At 35.4% G+C, this 15,454-nt stretch overlaps 1 protein-coding gene across 5 annotated transcripts in view; it reads right to left on the reverse strand.

Annotated features, from left to right (window-relative positions):
* Positions 1-15,454, reverse strand: part of LRP1B (LDL receptor related protein 1B) — a 1,812,874-nt gene that overhangs the window by 571,469 nt on the left and 1,225,951 nt on the right. For all 5 annotated transcript variants that reach the window (XM_044768977.2, XM_070507612.1, XM_070507613.1 and 2 more), the window contains exons 30-31: positions 4,084-4,258; positions 2,978-3,072 (exon numbers count right to left, since the gene is read on the reverse strand). In XM_044768977.2, coding sequence (XP_044624912.2) covers positions 2,978-3,072; positions 4,084-4,258 — 270 coding nt within the window. The remainder of the gene's footprint in view (positions 1-2,977; positions 3,073-4,083; positions 4,259-15,454) is intronic.

Raw genomic sequence — 15,454 nt, forward strand, 5'->3', positions numbered from 1 at the left:
AACATAGAAACATTGCCCACTGTATGGAAGTGGGCAAGAATAGAGGCAGGGGAAGACTTTATCTGCTCATTTTCTTCCTCTGTGCATCTAAAATAAAGATATCTGTGACAGAAGTGTGATAGAATACAGCAGGTTAGAGATTTGCCACAGAGCGTTCAGATTTTGGAAACATAAAAAAGTAAAATAATTTGTTACATTTATATATAAATAACACAGTCTCTCATTCAGCATTACAGAGACCATCAATCCTAGCTAGCACCTGGTTAACATGACTAGTTAGCTAAAGTAGAAATTTACCAGTAGGGACTTGTAAGTAACACCTATTTGTAAACTACATCAAAAACTCCAAGAGGAAGATGACGGCACAGTTGACTTTTAGCCCTGGGGGCTATGCTGGGAAGATCTGAGAACAGAACCCAGGTACTTGAAACTTGTTTGTCTCTTAGCATTAACAAGGCAATATAGAATTAAATCCTTATGTCTGCATACAAATTTGCCATCTCAGAAGCCCACGTGGTTACAATGTATTTCTTTGTTAGATTTCTGTGGATTTAATTCTATGTTGATTCTTCACCGAACTCATTTATACTTAATACTGCAGATGATCAAATCATTCGAATTCCAGTCTATTGGACCCAATATACCTTCTACTACTACTCCGGACAGGTTCTATTTTTGTAGGCCAGATGTTTTCCTCATAAGTTTTCCTTGTTCAACCCTCATGAGAACTTAATAAAATAGACATTTTGTCTGGATTTTACAGATGAGGAAAACAGCACCGTCAAGCTAACAGTAACTTGCTCAAGGTCACTGAGTGAAATTTACTTAATGGAATCTAAAGTGATTTAGGCTCCTGTGCTCTTCAAAGAAAAGGACAGTGTCACATTTTTACCAACAGGCTTAATACAAAATCTGATAATCAATAAAAATCTTTTTTTTGAATAAATGAATGTTTGACTCACATGCCATACTCATTAACGCTGATTTAAAGTATAGTTTGTAATGAGGTTCTGAGTTATTTCTGGTAAAATAATATATCTTGCACAAATTAAAATTTAAAAATGTTATTCTGAACTTGTTTAAAAGTCATTTTCAAATATAACAATAACTGACACGTAGCAGACATCTAATATTTGTTATTGAATGTTGAATCATCATCCATATTCACTTAAAAATTTGGTGCACCATACCTGAGGAGTCAACTGCCAAGTATAAATAGTGACACTAATTCCTTTCTTAAAACTTTCTTTATATAAGCTGTTAGGTTTTTTTCTTAATTTATTTTGAGTAGGGAAATAGATATTTACTATTAAAGAAGATAAGGTTTTCCCCACTATAGAAACAAGCATATAAATCAACATTTTTGTATAACCTATGGCTACCACATTACAATGTAAGGACTTCATTTGCTCACACTATTTCCATCATACTCACTTTTCCATACTAAATATTCTGAACAACTCCAGATAAGGGCCAACTGAATTGCTTTAGTCTAAATTAAGTCCTTTGTATGAGTCCTAATCTTGTTGAGTCCCTGGTTTCTTTTGTTCTATCATCTTCCACACAGAAGTATTAGCATTTCAATTTGCCTTTAATTTCTAGCACTACCTTGAATTTCAATTGTATATCAAATCTTAGAACAAACAGTCCAAAGAAAAGGGCTGCTAATAGTATCATTTTATATCAGAGGTTTATTCTGTGGACTGCATGAAAAGAAATATTTATTGCAAATATTGGTGATACTAGGCTTTTATTCAACCATCACTATTAAAAATGAGCTACTTCAGTTAAGAATACTTCTACATTTTTAAGGCTAAGAAAAAAAGGCTAAAAAGCTTCATGGTGTATTTACCTCTAGATTTAAAACAATACTATATTCAATTCAAGGCAAAATTATAACTTCCTTTTGTATATTTCATCATTTGCACATTTAATGTAATATCATAATCCAGGTTCGTTATTGTATTTTTTTTAAAGGTACTTTGAGATGACAAATAGGCAATATGGTAATTCTTGCCTCTCAAAGAAATATAAAAAATATTTGGAAACATTGATTATGGTTCGAAAAGAATATTATAATGTATAGATATTTATATGTAAATATGTAATATATTATCTTCTAAAAGAATCTTTGTACTTAAGATTTTCAAAGATGTTTTATGAGAATGAGTCAAAGCTCTCTTTCAGCACCATGTTGTTTCATCTGATAACTTACAATGGTTGACAAAGTAGAATAACTAAACAAATACACTACAGAGTGAAAGAAAACTGCTGAAAAATAAATACTAAGTAATTAAATTCAAATCAATGTAACTATTAATAATGACACAACAATGGTGACGAGGGAAGTCTTTAGTACATTATATTGCAACTGTAGCAATGTATCAGATTTTCACCAGTGAAAATAAGATATTTATTAATTACATTAAGTTCTAAGCAACTTTAATGCTTAAGACACTGTAAAACTTCTCTTATTAAAAGAAGTTATCTGGGCTGGCCCAGTGGCACAGTGGTTAAGTTTGTGTGCTATGCTTCAGTGGCCCAGGGTTCACAGGTTTGGATCCCAGGAGCAGACCTACATGTCGCTCATCAAGCCATGCTGTGGTGGCGTCCCACATACAAAATAGAGGAAGATTGGCACAGATGTTAGCCCAGCAACAATCTTCCTCAATCGAAAAGAGAAAGATTGGCAACAGATGCTAGCTCAGGGCCAATCTTGCTAACCAAACAACAACAACAACAGCAACAAAAAATGTATCCTTATCTTCTTATCCACAAAAAAGATTGTTTCCTCCTTACCCCAAACATAGACTCAATGGATTCAATAGGATTGATAAATGCCAGATTTAATTTATATTACTAATCTGTAATATTTTCTTTAAGGCTCTAGATAAAAAATACATTGTACAAGTACATGTTGGTCATATTAAAAACTACAGTGATTAACCATTAAAAAAAAACAAACAGAAAAGCTTACCAACTGGTTCCTTTTGATTCTGAAAGAGAATCTTGCTATTACTGCCATCCATGTTTGCCATATTAATCGTGTTTCCATCTGTCCAGTAGAGTTTCCTTAATTCAAAAGAGATATTGATTAAAAATATTAGATGCAGACCTACTTGCTGACTAGAAACACACACTTAAGAACAAAGTTAACATCAAAGTAAATTCTTGATTCTGGATTAATTCTTTTCAGGAAGGCCCCAAAGTGTTGAACCACTTGTTGACAGTACCCTACATATTTGCCTGGGAAGAAAGTACCACTCTCAATTTTTCCTGTCATTGAAAGATAATTATCTCACTTCTTTATATCTCCTACATTCACAATTGAATATTTAACTCTGACTACAGTAAACTATTTCCATTTAAAGTAATTCATCAAGATTGAATCCTCTAGGCTTGGAGAAAGCAGACACCATAGAAGGGAATAAAGTCACTTCAATCACCCCCCTTGAAAGCACTGGGGAGAAAGAACTTTTTCAGCCTTACACCAGCTCTCTCCCTGATGACTAGCCAGAAGATGAGAAAAACTGATCTATTTAGCAGGGACCATAAGATCAACACACAATAAATATGTTAACAACTTGTGTTCAAAATGAAATCAATGACTTTTCCCTGCATCTTCTTTTAATTCTGAACTGTCACTCTTTAGAAAATATAAATTAATGAGATCTTACAATAACAGGTAAAAATCTGATTTTATGCAGATAACAGAAATCTCTAACCAGCGATTTCTTTTACAATTTTCATTTCCACATTTGCTTTTGTGTGTGTGTGAGGAAGATTCGCCCTGAACTAACATCTGTGCCAATCTTCCCCTATCTTGTACGTGGGATGCCTCCACAGCATTGCTGGTGCATCGAGTAGGTCCGCACCGGGAATCTGAACCCATAAACCCCTGGCCGCTGAAGTGGAGTGTGGAATTTTAACCACTCGACCGTGGAGTTGGCCCCATATATTTGCTTTTTTAACTGTATAGTTGATACATGTGTCCTCTGAATTAAACAAAGTTTTTATATAAACTCAGAGCAAAGGTGTGTGAAATTTTTGAGAAACTTAAAAAAAATAATAATCATACTTTACCCCCTGACTGGGTGAGCTGCAAGACACTGTGGCTTATCGATTCCATGGATAATTGAGGTTTTCAAAGAACCATCTAGTCGTGCCACATTAATTTGCGTTTCATCAAACTCCGAGCTAATCCAGTATAAATTACGTGAGACCCAATCCACAGCTAGCCCTCTGATACTCTGAATATCTGTAAAATAGGAAAGGGAAAATTAAAAGTAAATGCAGTTTCTTATTCTTTTGGCTTTCCAAGTAAGTTATTTTCTGTCTCAGGGAAAATTTAATTTACACTTTAATTTGTTAGCTAAAACTGTACAAGATTGTAATCTCATTCCCTTATCAACTCTTCTTAAAGCACGAATAATCATTAATGTCTTACTGCTGGGCCATTTGAAAACCTGAAGCAACAATTAGCATTGAAATTACACTAGCAGTCAATGATTCACTAGTAAACACTTTGAAGCAGACACAGGCAGCCGTCCTACAGGTCAAGGTGACCAAAATTCAAATGAGAGCAATAGCTTCTCCAGTTGGTAGCACATCTTTCTAGTTGGAAAAAAGTACTTGCGGACCATCAAAAAATGGGCTATTTTATGTTTTAAGTGCCAATTTGTTACCAAGAGGAAATAAAACAATTCAACTTTCCTAAAAGAATCACCAGAGTTGAACATCTTTCAAAATAGATAATTAACAGAAATTGACTGAGATACGAACAAAGAAACTAAAATCCTTTTAACATTCCTCCAGTGTGGAGACTACAGAAATTACTGAAATCTAATTGTTTTGATTCATTACAGCCAATATGAATATTTGAGTTGCTAGTCCTTAATTATTCAATTAGGCATCTTTTAAAAAAATGATAGAATTTAGGCTTAAACACAATTGCACATTTTAATTAAAGAAACAAATTAAAATAAAATAAAGTGTTACAAATGATGGATACTAGAAAATCTTTTAACATATTAACATATAAAGTAGGCCAGTTTAGTCGCTAATCTGTGGCATTTGACAACTCTAAATTGGTTTTGCCTTTATTTTACAGTTTTAATTTTTTCTAGCATGCTGTACCTCCAGAGTTCTCTAGACCAGTGATACTCAAACTTACAATACACCTGGAGACGGTTAAAATGAAGATTCCTATTCAAAGATCTGAGGGCGGGGCTAACTAGCTCCCAGGTGCTGCAGCCGCTGCTCCAGGGCAGTCATTTCGTCCAAATGCCTCCAGAACCCCAGAGCAGCTGCCACGTAGCTCGTCAAATTGCTGCATCTTCCCTTGTTATCATTTTCAAAAGATGCCACAAAGCTAGATTTTCACCTACTAGTGGAAACTCTACATTTGTAAAATTTGCCAACTAGTTCAAAATTCAAAAGAGCAAAGTAAGATAAGGAGGCCTGCCACTACCGGGTGGGATGAAACGTGCAGTGTTGGCGTAGCAGGCTCCAGCACACATTTGAGTCCTCGAATTGCCCCAGAGCCTACTTTTCTGCTCAAAAATCCGTTGATTATTTCCAAATTACTTTTAATCACGGTGCCCTTACAACATAGTCCCCATGTTTCAATTTTACCTCTAATCAACAACCTCTCACTCTGCAAATTACCTTTCATCATTCATTTTCTAAGTTGGTGAATTTCGAATGTGAACTTCCTTCATTTCTCAACCCAAAACTTGAAATTTCTTATTCTTAGTTATCGTCATCCAGTTCCCTCTTTTCTCGAGAAAAAAAAGTAATATAACACCTCTGTAAAGCTAAACCTGCCATGTCTGATACTGATTTATTTGACTCACCCAAGATATCTATTCCTCCTCCTCCTTCACCCTCTGGACTTAATTGGTTGCTGAGAGACAGTATTGCTATAATGAGAAGATTTGGCTTCATGTTCTAGGTTAGGTACTATTTTTTGTCTTTAATCAAATCACTTAAATTCTGGCCTCTTTTCTTATCAGAGAAAATGAGGCTAATTATTGATAATATATACGATTGCTATGAATATTACATTAGATCATGTGTGCTTGTGCAGCTTAATTCAGGGTTGAGGGGTTCTCTGCCAATCCAAGGACTTAATAACTTTCTGCGTTTTTACCCTGCATTGCTTGGTACTGGCAATAATAATAAAATAAGTTTTTATTTCCTCAAAAATACATATTTTTAAAAATTTGTTTTGGCTGTCTCTGCTGCTCTAATTTCTTTTAGTTATTGCTGATTGATGCCTGCTCATCTGGCTTAGAGGATGCATTATACTCGTAAATTGGAAAGCATAGCCAAATATAGGCTATGAACCCCTATTTAGTCCTTGTCCAGTCTATGGTTCATGCTGCCTCAAATCTATTTCTTTCTTTAATATTGCAATAGCATCCAGTCTTTTTCCTCTCCCAAGCAATTGATTTACTTGTTGCCAGTTATTTTTCTGACTAAAGAGCTCCAGATCGTGACCTTTGTTTGCCCCAAGGTATTCAATAGCCTCCAACCACTCAGAAAGTGATACCTAAATTCCTTAGCCTGGCTTTCTATATAATCTGATATAACTACCTTCCCAACCTTATTTCTCACTATTTTTAACCAATTACCTTCAATCATATTGATGTGTGTTCAGACTTCTAGACTTGTCCTGACCTTTCCAACCTAAAGGAAGTTATCTGGACCTCATGTCCTATCACATCTTCACTTACCTAAATCTCATGCAAAATAGGCCAGCTGATAGGCAATGTCACCCTTCAACCACAAAAACCTAACCAATTCTCCTATATATCCCAGCCAGAAGCTTTTTCTCTATCTACCTAACTCAATAGGACTGTATCTGATTAATCCCTTTCTACCCCATGTGTTGATTATTTGCTGACATATTACTTCTCTCACATATACTTCTTGAGGGCAGGCTTCCAGCTAATTGATCTTTATAGCTCCCCTCTCCAAACGTATACAGCATTGCCTTCAATATAAATATTTTTAATGAATTGAATACATTCATGATGTGAATGATCTATAATTTTAAGGATATGTGAGCTGAGCTAGAAATATCAGATATAAGGTCCTCAAGTTTATTGTCAGGAGTACATATCTAAACACATACTCAGGCAATCTGAATTCTCTTTCTCTATCCTTATCTTTTTTCTGTCCCCTTGACTGGAGTTTCTAATTGTCAGCTTTATGTCTAAAATGAAACTCATGTCTTTTTTGACCATCACTAATGCCCATGTCTGATTGTTTTAGAGTCCCTGGTAAATTCGCCATAAGCAGGGTTGGGGAGGGGGGGTGTAAATGCTGCCATATGTTTAATGATATTTTTCTTTCCTTGATAAAATATTGAAATAATAAATTCTGACTCTTAACTCTTGTTTTCAAGGAAGTCAGACCAAGACCTCCGAGTAAGTTTCTCAGAAAGTTCAATTTTCTATTTCTAGGGACTCATTTCTTGAACTAAGGCAGATTAGATATTCTGAAAAGGCTTTCATTGCCACAAAATTCCCTGATGAGTGATAAATTGTAACTTTTAAATGCATTGTTGAGATCACAAGACAGACAGGAAAATCTCCAAGGGCTAACACACTAGTATGTTAGCTAAAGCCATAAAGGAAGGCAAATGAGCATACAGAGACTGGTGCAGCCACAGGGACAAAAACTTGTAATGAGAATCTAGAGATTCATGGATTATTAGTTAGTGCAAGAGGGTTCAGTCCTTAACCTTATGAAGAGTAGGAGAGCTAAATAAGAACAATCTCATGTACACCGGAAGAGTCTACAGCCCCAGTGGTACGTGAGTGGGAAAAAAATCTGGCTAATGCTTAGAAAGAAGAATAATTAACAAAAACAAAACTTATTTTTCTCTGTCCTTTCTCTGGGTACACACAGAGAAAATTTCTAAGCATAGGCCTACACTCTTGGGCAAAAGATTACTAGTTTATGAACAAGGTATCCACTGGTTGGGTAGGGGAGAAATCAAATTAAAGTGATTTCTGGCTTATAGTCATTCCTTCTCCCTCCAGCAGAAGCAAATATACATCCTCTATGGCAGAAAAAAATTCCTCAGCATAGGCCCTCAGAATTTCTATAGATTGAGTTCATTCTCATAATACATGGGAACAAAAATTAAAACACACACAAAGAAATGAAACATAAGAGCAAGAGTAAAAAGAAAAATGAACAACAGATTTGAACCTCCAAAGCCCATATGTTTTAAAATTATTATGTGTAAGATAAAAAGAAAATGAGGGCATATTTTATTTATTTATTTTTATTTTGAGGATGTTTAGCCCTGAGCTAACATCCGCTACCAATCCTTTTCTTTTTTCTGAGGAAGATTGGCCCTGAGCTAACATCTGTTTCCATCTTCCTCTATTTTATATGTGGGATGCCTGCTACAGCATGGCTTGATAAATGGTGCATAGGTTTGCGTCTGGGATCAGAACCAGTGAACCCCGGGCTGCTGAAGCAGAGTGCGCAGACTTAACCTCTACGCCACTGGGCTGGCCCTGAGTGGAACGTTTTAAAGGAAAAAAAATAAGCTTTGAAATAATAAGCAAGGTGCAATGATTTACTTAAAAAAGACTCCTCTTGGAAGATATAAACAAAAGCCAAAAATAACTTTTGAATATTAAAAAAATAATTCATTAGATGGACTAACCTGCAGCTTAGACACAGTTCAACTAATGAACTGCAAGACAAACTGAAGGAAGTTAGCCAGGGCCATCAAAGAGAAACAAAAAGATTAAGTGAGTTGGAGATTAGAATGAATAGTTTAGAACTGTTCAGAGTTTCCAAAGGAGGGAATAGACAGACTAGGTTGGAGAAAATGGTCAGAGAGAATATTTGAGGGTTCTTTGCTCCCCAGGCTGATGAAAGACATGACTTCATAGGAGGCACAACAGCTTCTAGGTGGGTAAATAAAAAATATTGTCATGAAAACAAAAAAAAAGATGTTAAAAGCAGGTAGAGAGAAAAGACGCAACACCAACAATTTGATGACAATTAGACAAACATGGAGATTCTCAACAGCAATAAGAGATGCCAAAAGATAGCGGAGTAATATCTGGGAAGGATTGAGAGAAAATAACTTTGAACTTATAATTTATTCTCCACAAAATTATCTTTCAAACTATACCTCAACAACAAAAAGACAAACAATTTGATTAAAAAATGGGCAAAGGATTTGAATAGACATTTCTGCAAAGCAGATATAGAAATAGCCAATAAGAACATGAAAGGATGCTCAACATCACTAATCATTAGGGAAATGTAAATCAAAACCACAATTAGATGCCACCTCACGTCCATTAGGGTGGCTACTATAAAAAACAAAAGAGAAAAACAGAAAATAAGTGTTGACAAAGATGTGGAGAAATCAGAACCTTTGTGCACTGTTGGTGGAAATGTAAAATGGTGTAGCCTTTGTGGGAAACAATACAGCAGTTCCTCAAAAAGTTAAAAATAGAATTATCATATGATCCAGCCATCCCGCTTTTGAATATAAACCCAAAAGAATTGAAAGCAGGGTCTCGAAAAGATATTTGTATACCTATGTTCACAACAGCCTTATTCACAATAACCAAAAGGTGGAAACAACTCACATGTCCATCGATGGAGGAATGTATAAACAAACTGTGATACATACATACAATAGAATGTTATTCAGCCCTAAAAAGAAAGGAGATTCTGACACATGCTACAATATAGATGAACTTTGAAAACATCATGCCAAGTGAAATAAGCATTCATAAAAAAAGACAAATATTTGATTCCACTTAACTACTTCCATTAACTACTCTAGGTACCTAGAGTAGTTGAATTCATAGCCACAGAAACTAGAATGTTGGTTGCCAGGATCTGGGGGGAGGGGAGAATGGGGAGTTATTGTTTAGTGGATATAGAGTTTCAGTTTTGCAAGATGAGTAGAGTTCTGGAGAAACTAAAGGAACTAAGCTAAAGGAACATTAAAGCTTATAACTCAGGGAGAAGAAAAATGGTTCCAGAAAATAGGCCTTAGATGAAAGGAGGATTGGCAGTAAGCACACAAATTAGTTAACATGTAGATAAATCTAAGTGAAAAAGGACTGGTTGTCAATTCTCTGCTTGTGAGGTCTCTTTTATTTTATTTTTTCCTATGAAGTGAACCTGCTGACACCAGCATCTCGAGGGTAGGCACAAAGGCTCTTGCCTGCAATCAGGCATGCCCTCAAAGGAGGAGGGGATCCCAACTCATAACTTTCTGAGGGCAGATATAGTTACATGTGACCAAAACTGATTTGAGGTGGGTTTCAAGGCAATTATTTATCTGTTCTCAAGAGCAAAGTTTAAAAAAGCAAATTGGGAGCCAGCCCTGATGGCCTAGTGGTTAAAGTTCGGCATGCTCTGCTTTGGTGGTTTGGGTTCCCAGGCACCGAACCACACCACTCCTCTGTCAGTAGCTGTGCTGTGGTGGTGGCTCACATAGAAGAACTAGAAGGACTCACAACTAAAATATACAACTATGTACTGGGGCTTTGGGGAGAAAAAAAAAATAGAGAAAGGAAGACTGGCAACAGGTGTTAGCTCAGAGAAAATCTTTCCCAGCAAAAAAAAAGCAAATTGATAACATTTTTGAAAAGCTTTCCCAAGAGAACTTTGTAAATATTAAATATTCCATTATTCCATTTGTTGCAATTATGAGAAACTGTAAACATACAAACATGTATATGTTACTAAAAGACAGAGTATACAAATTAATGAAACATACATAAATCCATGATCAAGCTTAAGAAATAGAACATTTCAAATACTTGAGGAGCCTTCTATGCTCACCCTCACCTCTACGCCTCTCCAACTTTGAACAATTTAGTGTTTATCACTGTTTTGGTTTTGTCAGTTTTAACAGATACGTATGTATCCCAAATCAATACTTTTTTTTCTAGAGGATAAAGGGGCAGAATTATAACTTTTTGACTAATCTTCTTATCTCTTAATGTCCTAAATGTATGATTACTCCTATCTTAGAGAAACAACGCACTGCTGACTTCGGAAACTGTCTGAAGCAAGCCTTCTTCTTCTATTTTCATCTGGATCGATGTCTCCAACATCCTTCCAATTATCTGGTCAACTTCACCTCTCTCTCAGTCATCAGGTTCAATTACTTCCACATCTACCATGCCCGTGGTATCTGTCACTTTCTTATACATCTCATTGTTCTAGTCTAATTTCTGTTTCAGATTTAGAACATTTCTATAACTTTTTAATTGTATCCTTGTCTATAATTTCTCACGTCTCCAATTTATCTTTCAGATTTCCATCTTATTTATCTTCAAAAGAGTTTGAGTCCTCTATACCCATCTGTAAAAGTCTTCAGTGGCTTCCCATTGCCCTGAGGAAAAAAAATACAAAACAACTCCTCACCCTGGCATAAGACCCTCTGATCTGCTGTCACATTAACCTTCTAGTTTACTCTTCTACAAGTCCAGCCAGCCCTCACTACTTGCTTCTCTTTACATATCAAGTGACCAGACCTTTGTGCCCACTGATAACTCAACCTGGATTGATCTTGCTAGCATTTCTCTCCAAGGCCTAGTTTGACTACTACCTCCCAAGTGAGCACTTTGCTAATCCCATGTAAGAACTCAACACTCCTTGCGCTAATTTTCTCAGAAGTGGCTTACACTCTCATTAAACTCCTTATTTCATTTAGCCTTATATTTTGATTAGTTTTTTTACATCTCACTCTTTCACCAGAGGTGAAGCTCCTTGAGGTTATGCACAGTTGGTTTAAATAACAGCCATCCTGCACCCACCAAATGTCTCAGATACAGAATCTAGAATATGGTGGGGAAAAAAAAAAAAGGCCTATGGAATAATATAAAATAGAATTTCTAACCTTCTAACAAAAGATAGGAGAAGAAACATAGGAAGTATGACTCATTTAGGACCCATTGCTATAGATACATAGTTCTCAGAGGAATGGCATTTAAGGGTGTGGTTTTTTCCTTTCTTTCTTTTCTTTTCTCTTTTTTAAATCACAGATGTTGACATTCTTACACCAAAAGGCTTCCTGGGTGAAAATGAAAATTGAAAATCCTATTTAGAAATAGGCAAAACAACAGATGTTCCCTATCCAAACTTTCTACTTTAATTCAAGGCTTGTTTCCAAAATCTAGATCTCACTGTTATTACTGACCTGTTTATATTTCTCTCATTCTCTCTGGACCAATTTTCACAATAGTTTTTATTTTCTAAGCATTTTTATTACTGGGTAAAATTAAATATGGTGTCTTGCAAAATAGAGGGAATGAATGAATCTTTAGTACTCACTGGCAAAATAATTGTTGACAGAGGTGGATAATAATTTCAAGTACTAATGGAAATCTACTCGGAAATAAGTCCAATTAGATTCAAAATGTCATTGAGAATTAAATTTTATATAGCAGCAATGTGATCAAAAGATCTGCATTTAAAATGGTTTATATTTTTGTAGTTAAAAAAGCATATAATTATATGATAATTTCCTACTACATAAGAGAGTGCTCTTTACAGAAATAAACAGATATATTTCTCATTTATATTCATCTTCCTTTTATCCATTTTAGCTTCTGCTTAATTCAACCTAACAGTCCAGTTCATACAGATAGTAGACGGTAGTACTAAAAAAACACTTTGCTCAAGCAATTGTACTTGCCCAAAGTTGAGTCCTTAATTTTCCAAAGATGAACAATTTATACTTTGCCCTAGAATAATCAGATGATACATCAGGGGTCTTTTGCGATAAAAAATCAGATTCTATTGACAGTAGCCTGGAATCTAATAAAGCTGCCAACATATCTCTAAAAGCTTTTCCATGTATTTTAGAATAAACAATAAAATCATTGGCAAGGAGATGGAAAACCCCCTATAGTTCACCTGGGTACTACCAGATGAACTCTGCAGAGTACGCTGAGTGTATGTTAAGTGAACACTGGAAAGGAACGTTCTGCACAAACCGTGTGGTTATAGTAAAACTTCCGCTCTCCACCTTGCTGAGGTTCCTTATTTGTAAAAGAAAGGGACACTTAGTGAAAAAGAGCATAGCTTTGGAGTCAAAAGGCCTGAATCCAAAATTGGATAAACAAAACTGTAATAGCAAAGTTCTGTAATTTCCTAGCTGGGCAAATCTGAACAAATGCTTCCTCATCTTCAAAAGCAAAAAGTAACATTTACCACAAAGCACTGTATGAGGAATAAATGATGCATAAAATAAAATAAGCGTAGATACAAACGTGAAAAGTCAACTATATTACTCCTGGCTTAGATTGGAAATCTTAATGTCCCTTTTTTTCCTTACTATGTTTATTGCAAGCAGTACTTTAGAGCTTTGGGGGCAATCTTTTATCCAATAAGGTATAATTCTGGGCAGTATATGAGTACTTAGGAGGGGCAATTGAGCTTAAAAGGGGAACCCCCAGCCACTTGGGATGAAGTTCCAAGTCCTCTTATTGTACAGTAATGAGGATGACAGGAGCTATAAACGTATAGTCCTGAGTCTGAATTTGTTTCCTTCATTTCCTCACTTTGATTTTTAAGGCAGAGTTATAGCTTCAGTGAACTTAAAGTTTTCTCATCTGCAAAAGGGAAATAATTAATAATAGGTTTGCAAAGATTAAATAAGTTAATGGTACTTGTCACATTAATGACAGCTAATATTACTCATTATTTCAGAAAAATAAAACTGAGAGCATGAATAATTGAAAGATATTTGGACCAAGCAGTGACTCAAATACAAGAATTGATTACCATCAGAGAGTAGGGCTGCAGACCACTGGCAAGAACATTTGCCATGAATTGTTATCGTTGTTTATTTTTTCTGGAAATTAATTTACCTTTGGTTTTTGTGAAAGAGGCAAATATATGTACATATATATAAAATATATAAACATGAGTAAATATTTGTTAATTTATACAATGAATGTGCCTATAGTCATGTATTAGTATTTATCCTTATAATAAAGTGTAACTGCTACAAGTCACTTTAACCAATAGCTGATGTGGGTAGTACATGACTTAAGAGCAGTTTAGTGTTTCAGGATATGGAGAAAGTCAGGGCAGGCAGACTATTTGAAAGCTTGGCCCAAAGAGCCTCAGGATTTTCCCCAGAAAATGATCTGCTTGGAAGAAAACCATAAGAGCTGGTTGGGGTAATGGATAGATTTGGGGCCTGATTTTTGAAGCTGGTTTCATGTTAGATTTACACTAAGGAAGGTAAGGAAGGAAAGAGTCTTTCAAGAAAAAGTCCAGTAGAGGGAGGACAGTGAAGAGAGAAAATAAATAGGCCAACAGTGTAAGAAGTAAGAGAAGGGTCAGAGAGTCATTCATAGAGAATCCAAAGATGAAACGATAAAATAAAGTACAATTACTGGTAGGATTTGAGATACTCTGATGAGTTCAGAAGCTGAACTGTCAAAAGTTCATCTCAAGTTTTTCTATTAGTAGAAAGATCTATCAGTCCTTAACAAGGTTTCCTTCTGGAAGAAAGGGAAAAGCAACATCATTCAGCTTGTGGGGTTGCCAGAAATGAAAGAGTTATCTTTGAATAATGCCTATTCCTCAACCTTCATATCCAATTAATTAAGTTCCTTTATATTTTTACTCTTTTGTATCTCTATAATCTTCCCACATTTCTCTCTCTATTGTTTCTACTCAAGTCCAGGCTTCTGTCATCTCTTACTAAAACCACTACAGCAGCCAACTAACTTGTCTCCCAGAGTCCTCTGCTCACCCACCCCCAACCCCAGACTTTCTCCAGTTTTCTACTAAGCATAATAGCTAGAGTGATCTTTCCCAAAGGCAAAGTTAATCATGTAGTGCGCCCTCCTTAAAATGCTTCCTTTCCTTAGTTCCCATTATCTTTAGCATTAACATAAAAATCAACTATTTATCCTTAAAGGATGGCATGATTCGGTTTCTATTTCTGTAGCTCCATCAGCTAGTATAGCGTATATCTCTCGTTCTGCGTTCCTTACTATTCAGTCTACATTGGTTTCCTTTCAATTTTTCTCATATAGAAAAATATTTCAATATTTGTCAAAGTTACTGACTTAACAATTACTTATCCTAATGAGTATTATTAGTGAGAAAATATTATTGCTCAATTTTTGGTTAATCATAAATAGAGTCTGCTAAATATAAATAAGTCTTTATGATTTTCTCAAAGATAAACTCACCAAATTACCACTAATTATCAATCTATAATTAGAGACAGAAAATTGTCCCCTAAGTTTTTTGAGGTAGAACGTCTTTTACTTTATACAATTCATAGACTCTTTTGGGAAGTATTTCGCATTCATGATAAAAGTGTTTGAACAATTTTTTATTAGACTTCGATGAATTTCTTGTGAGAAGATTGCCTAACTGCCTATCAGTTTGGGGAGGCACCTAATATCCTTAAACTGGTCTC

Source organism: Equus asinus, chromosome 4 (assembly GCF_041296235.1).
Source record: "Equus asinus isolate D_3611 breed Donkey chromosome 4, EquAss-T2T_v2, whole genome shotgun sequence".
Taxonomy (NCBI): domain Eukaryota; kingdom Metazoa; phylum Chordata; class Mammalia; order Perissodactyla; family Equidae; genus Equus; species Equus asinus.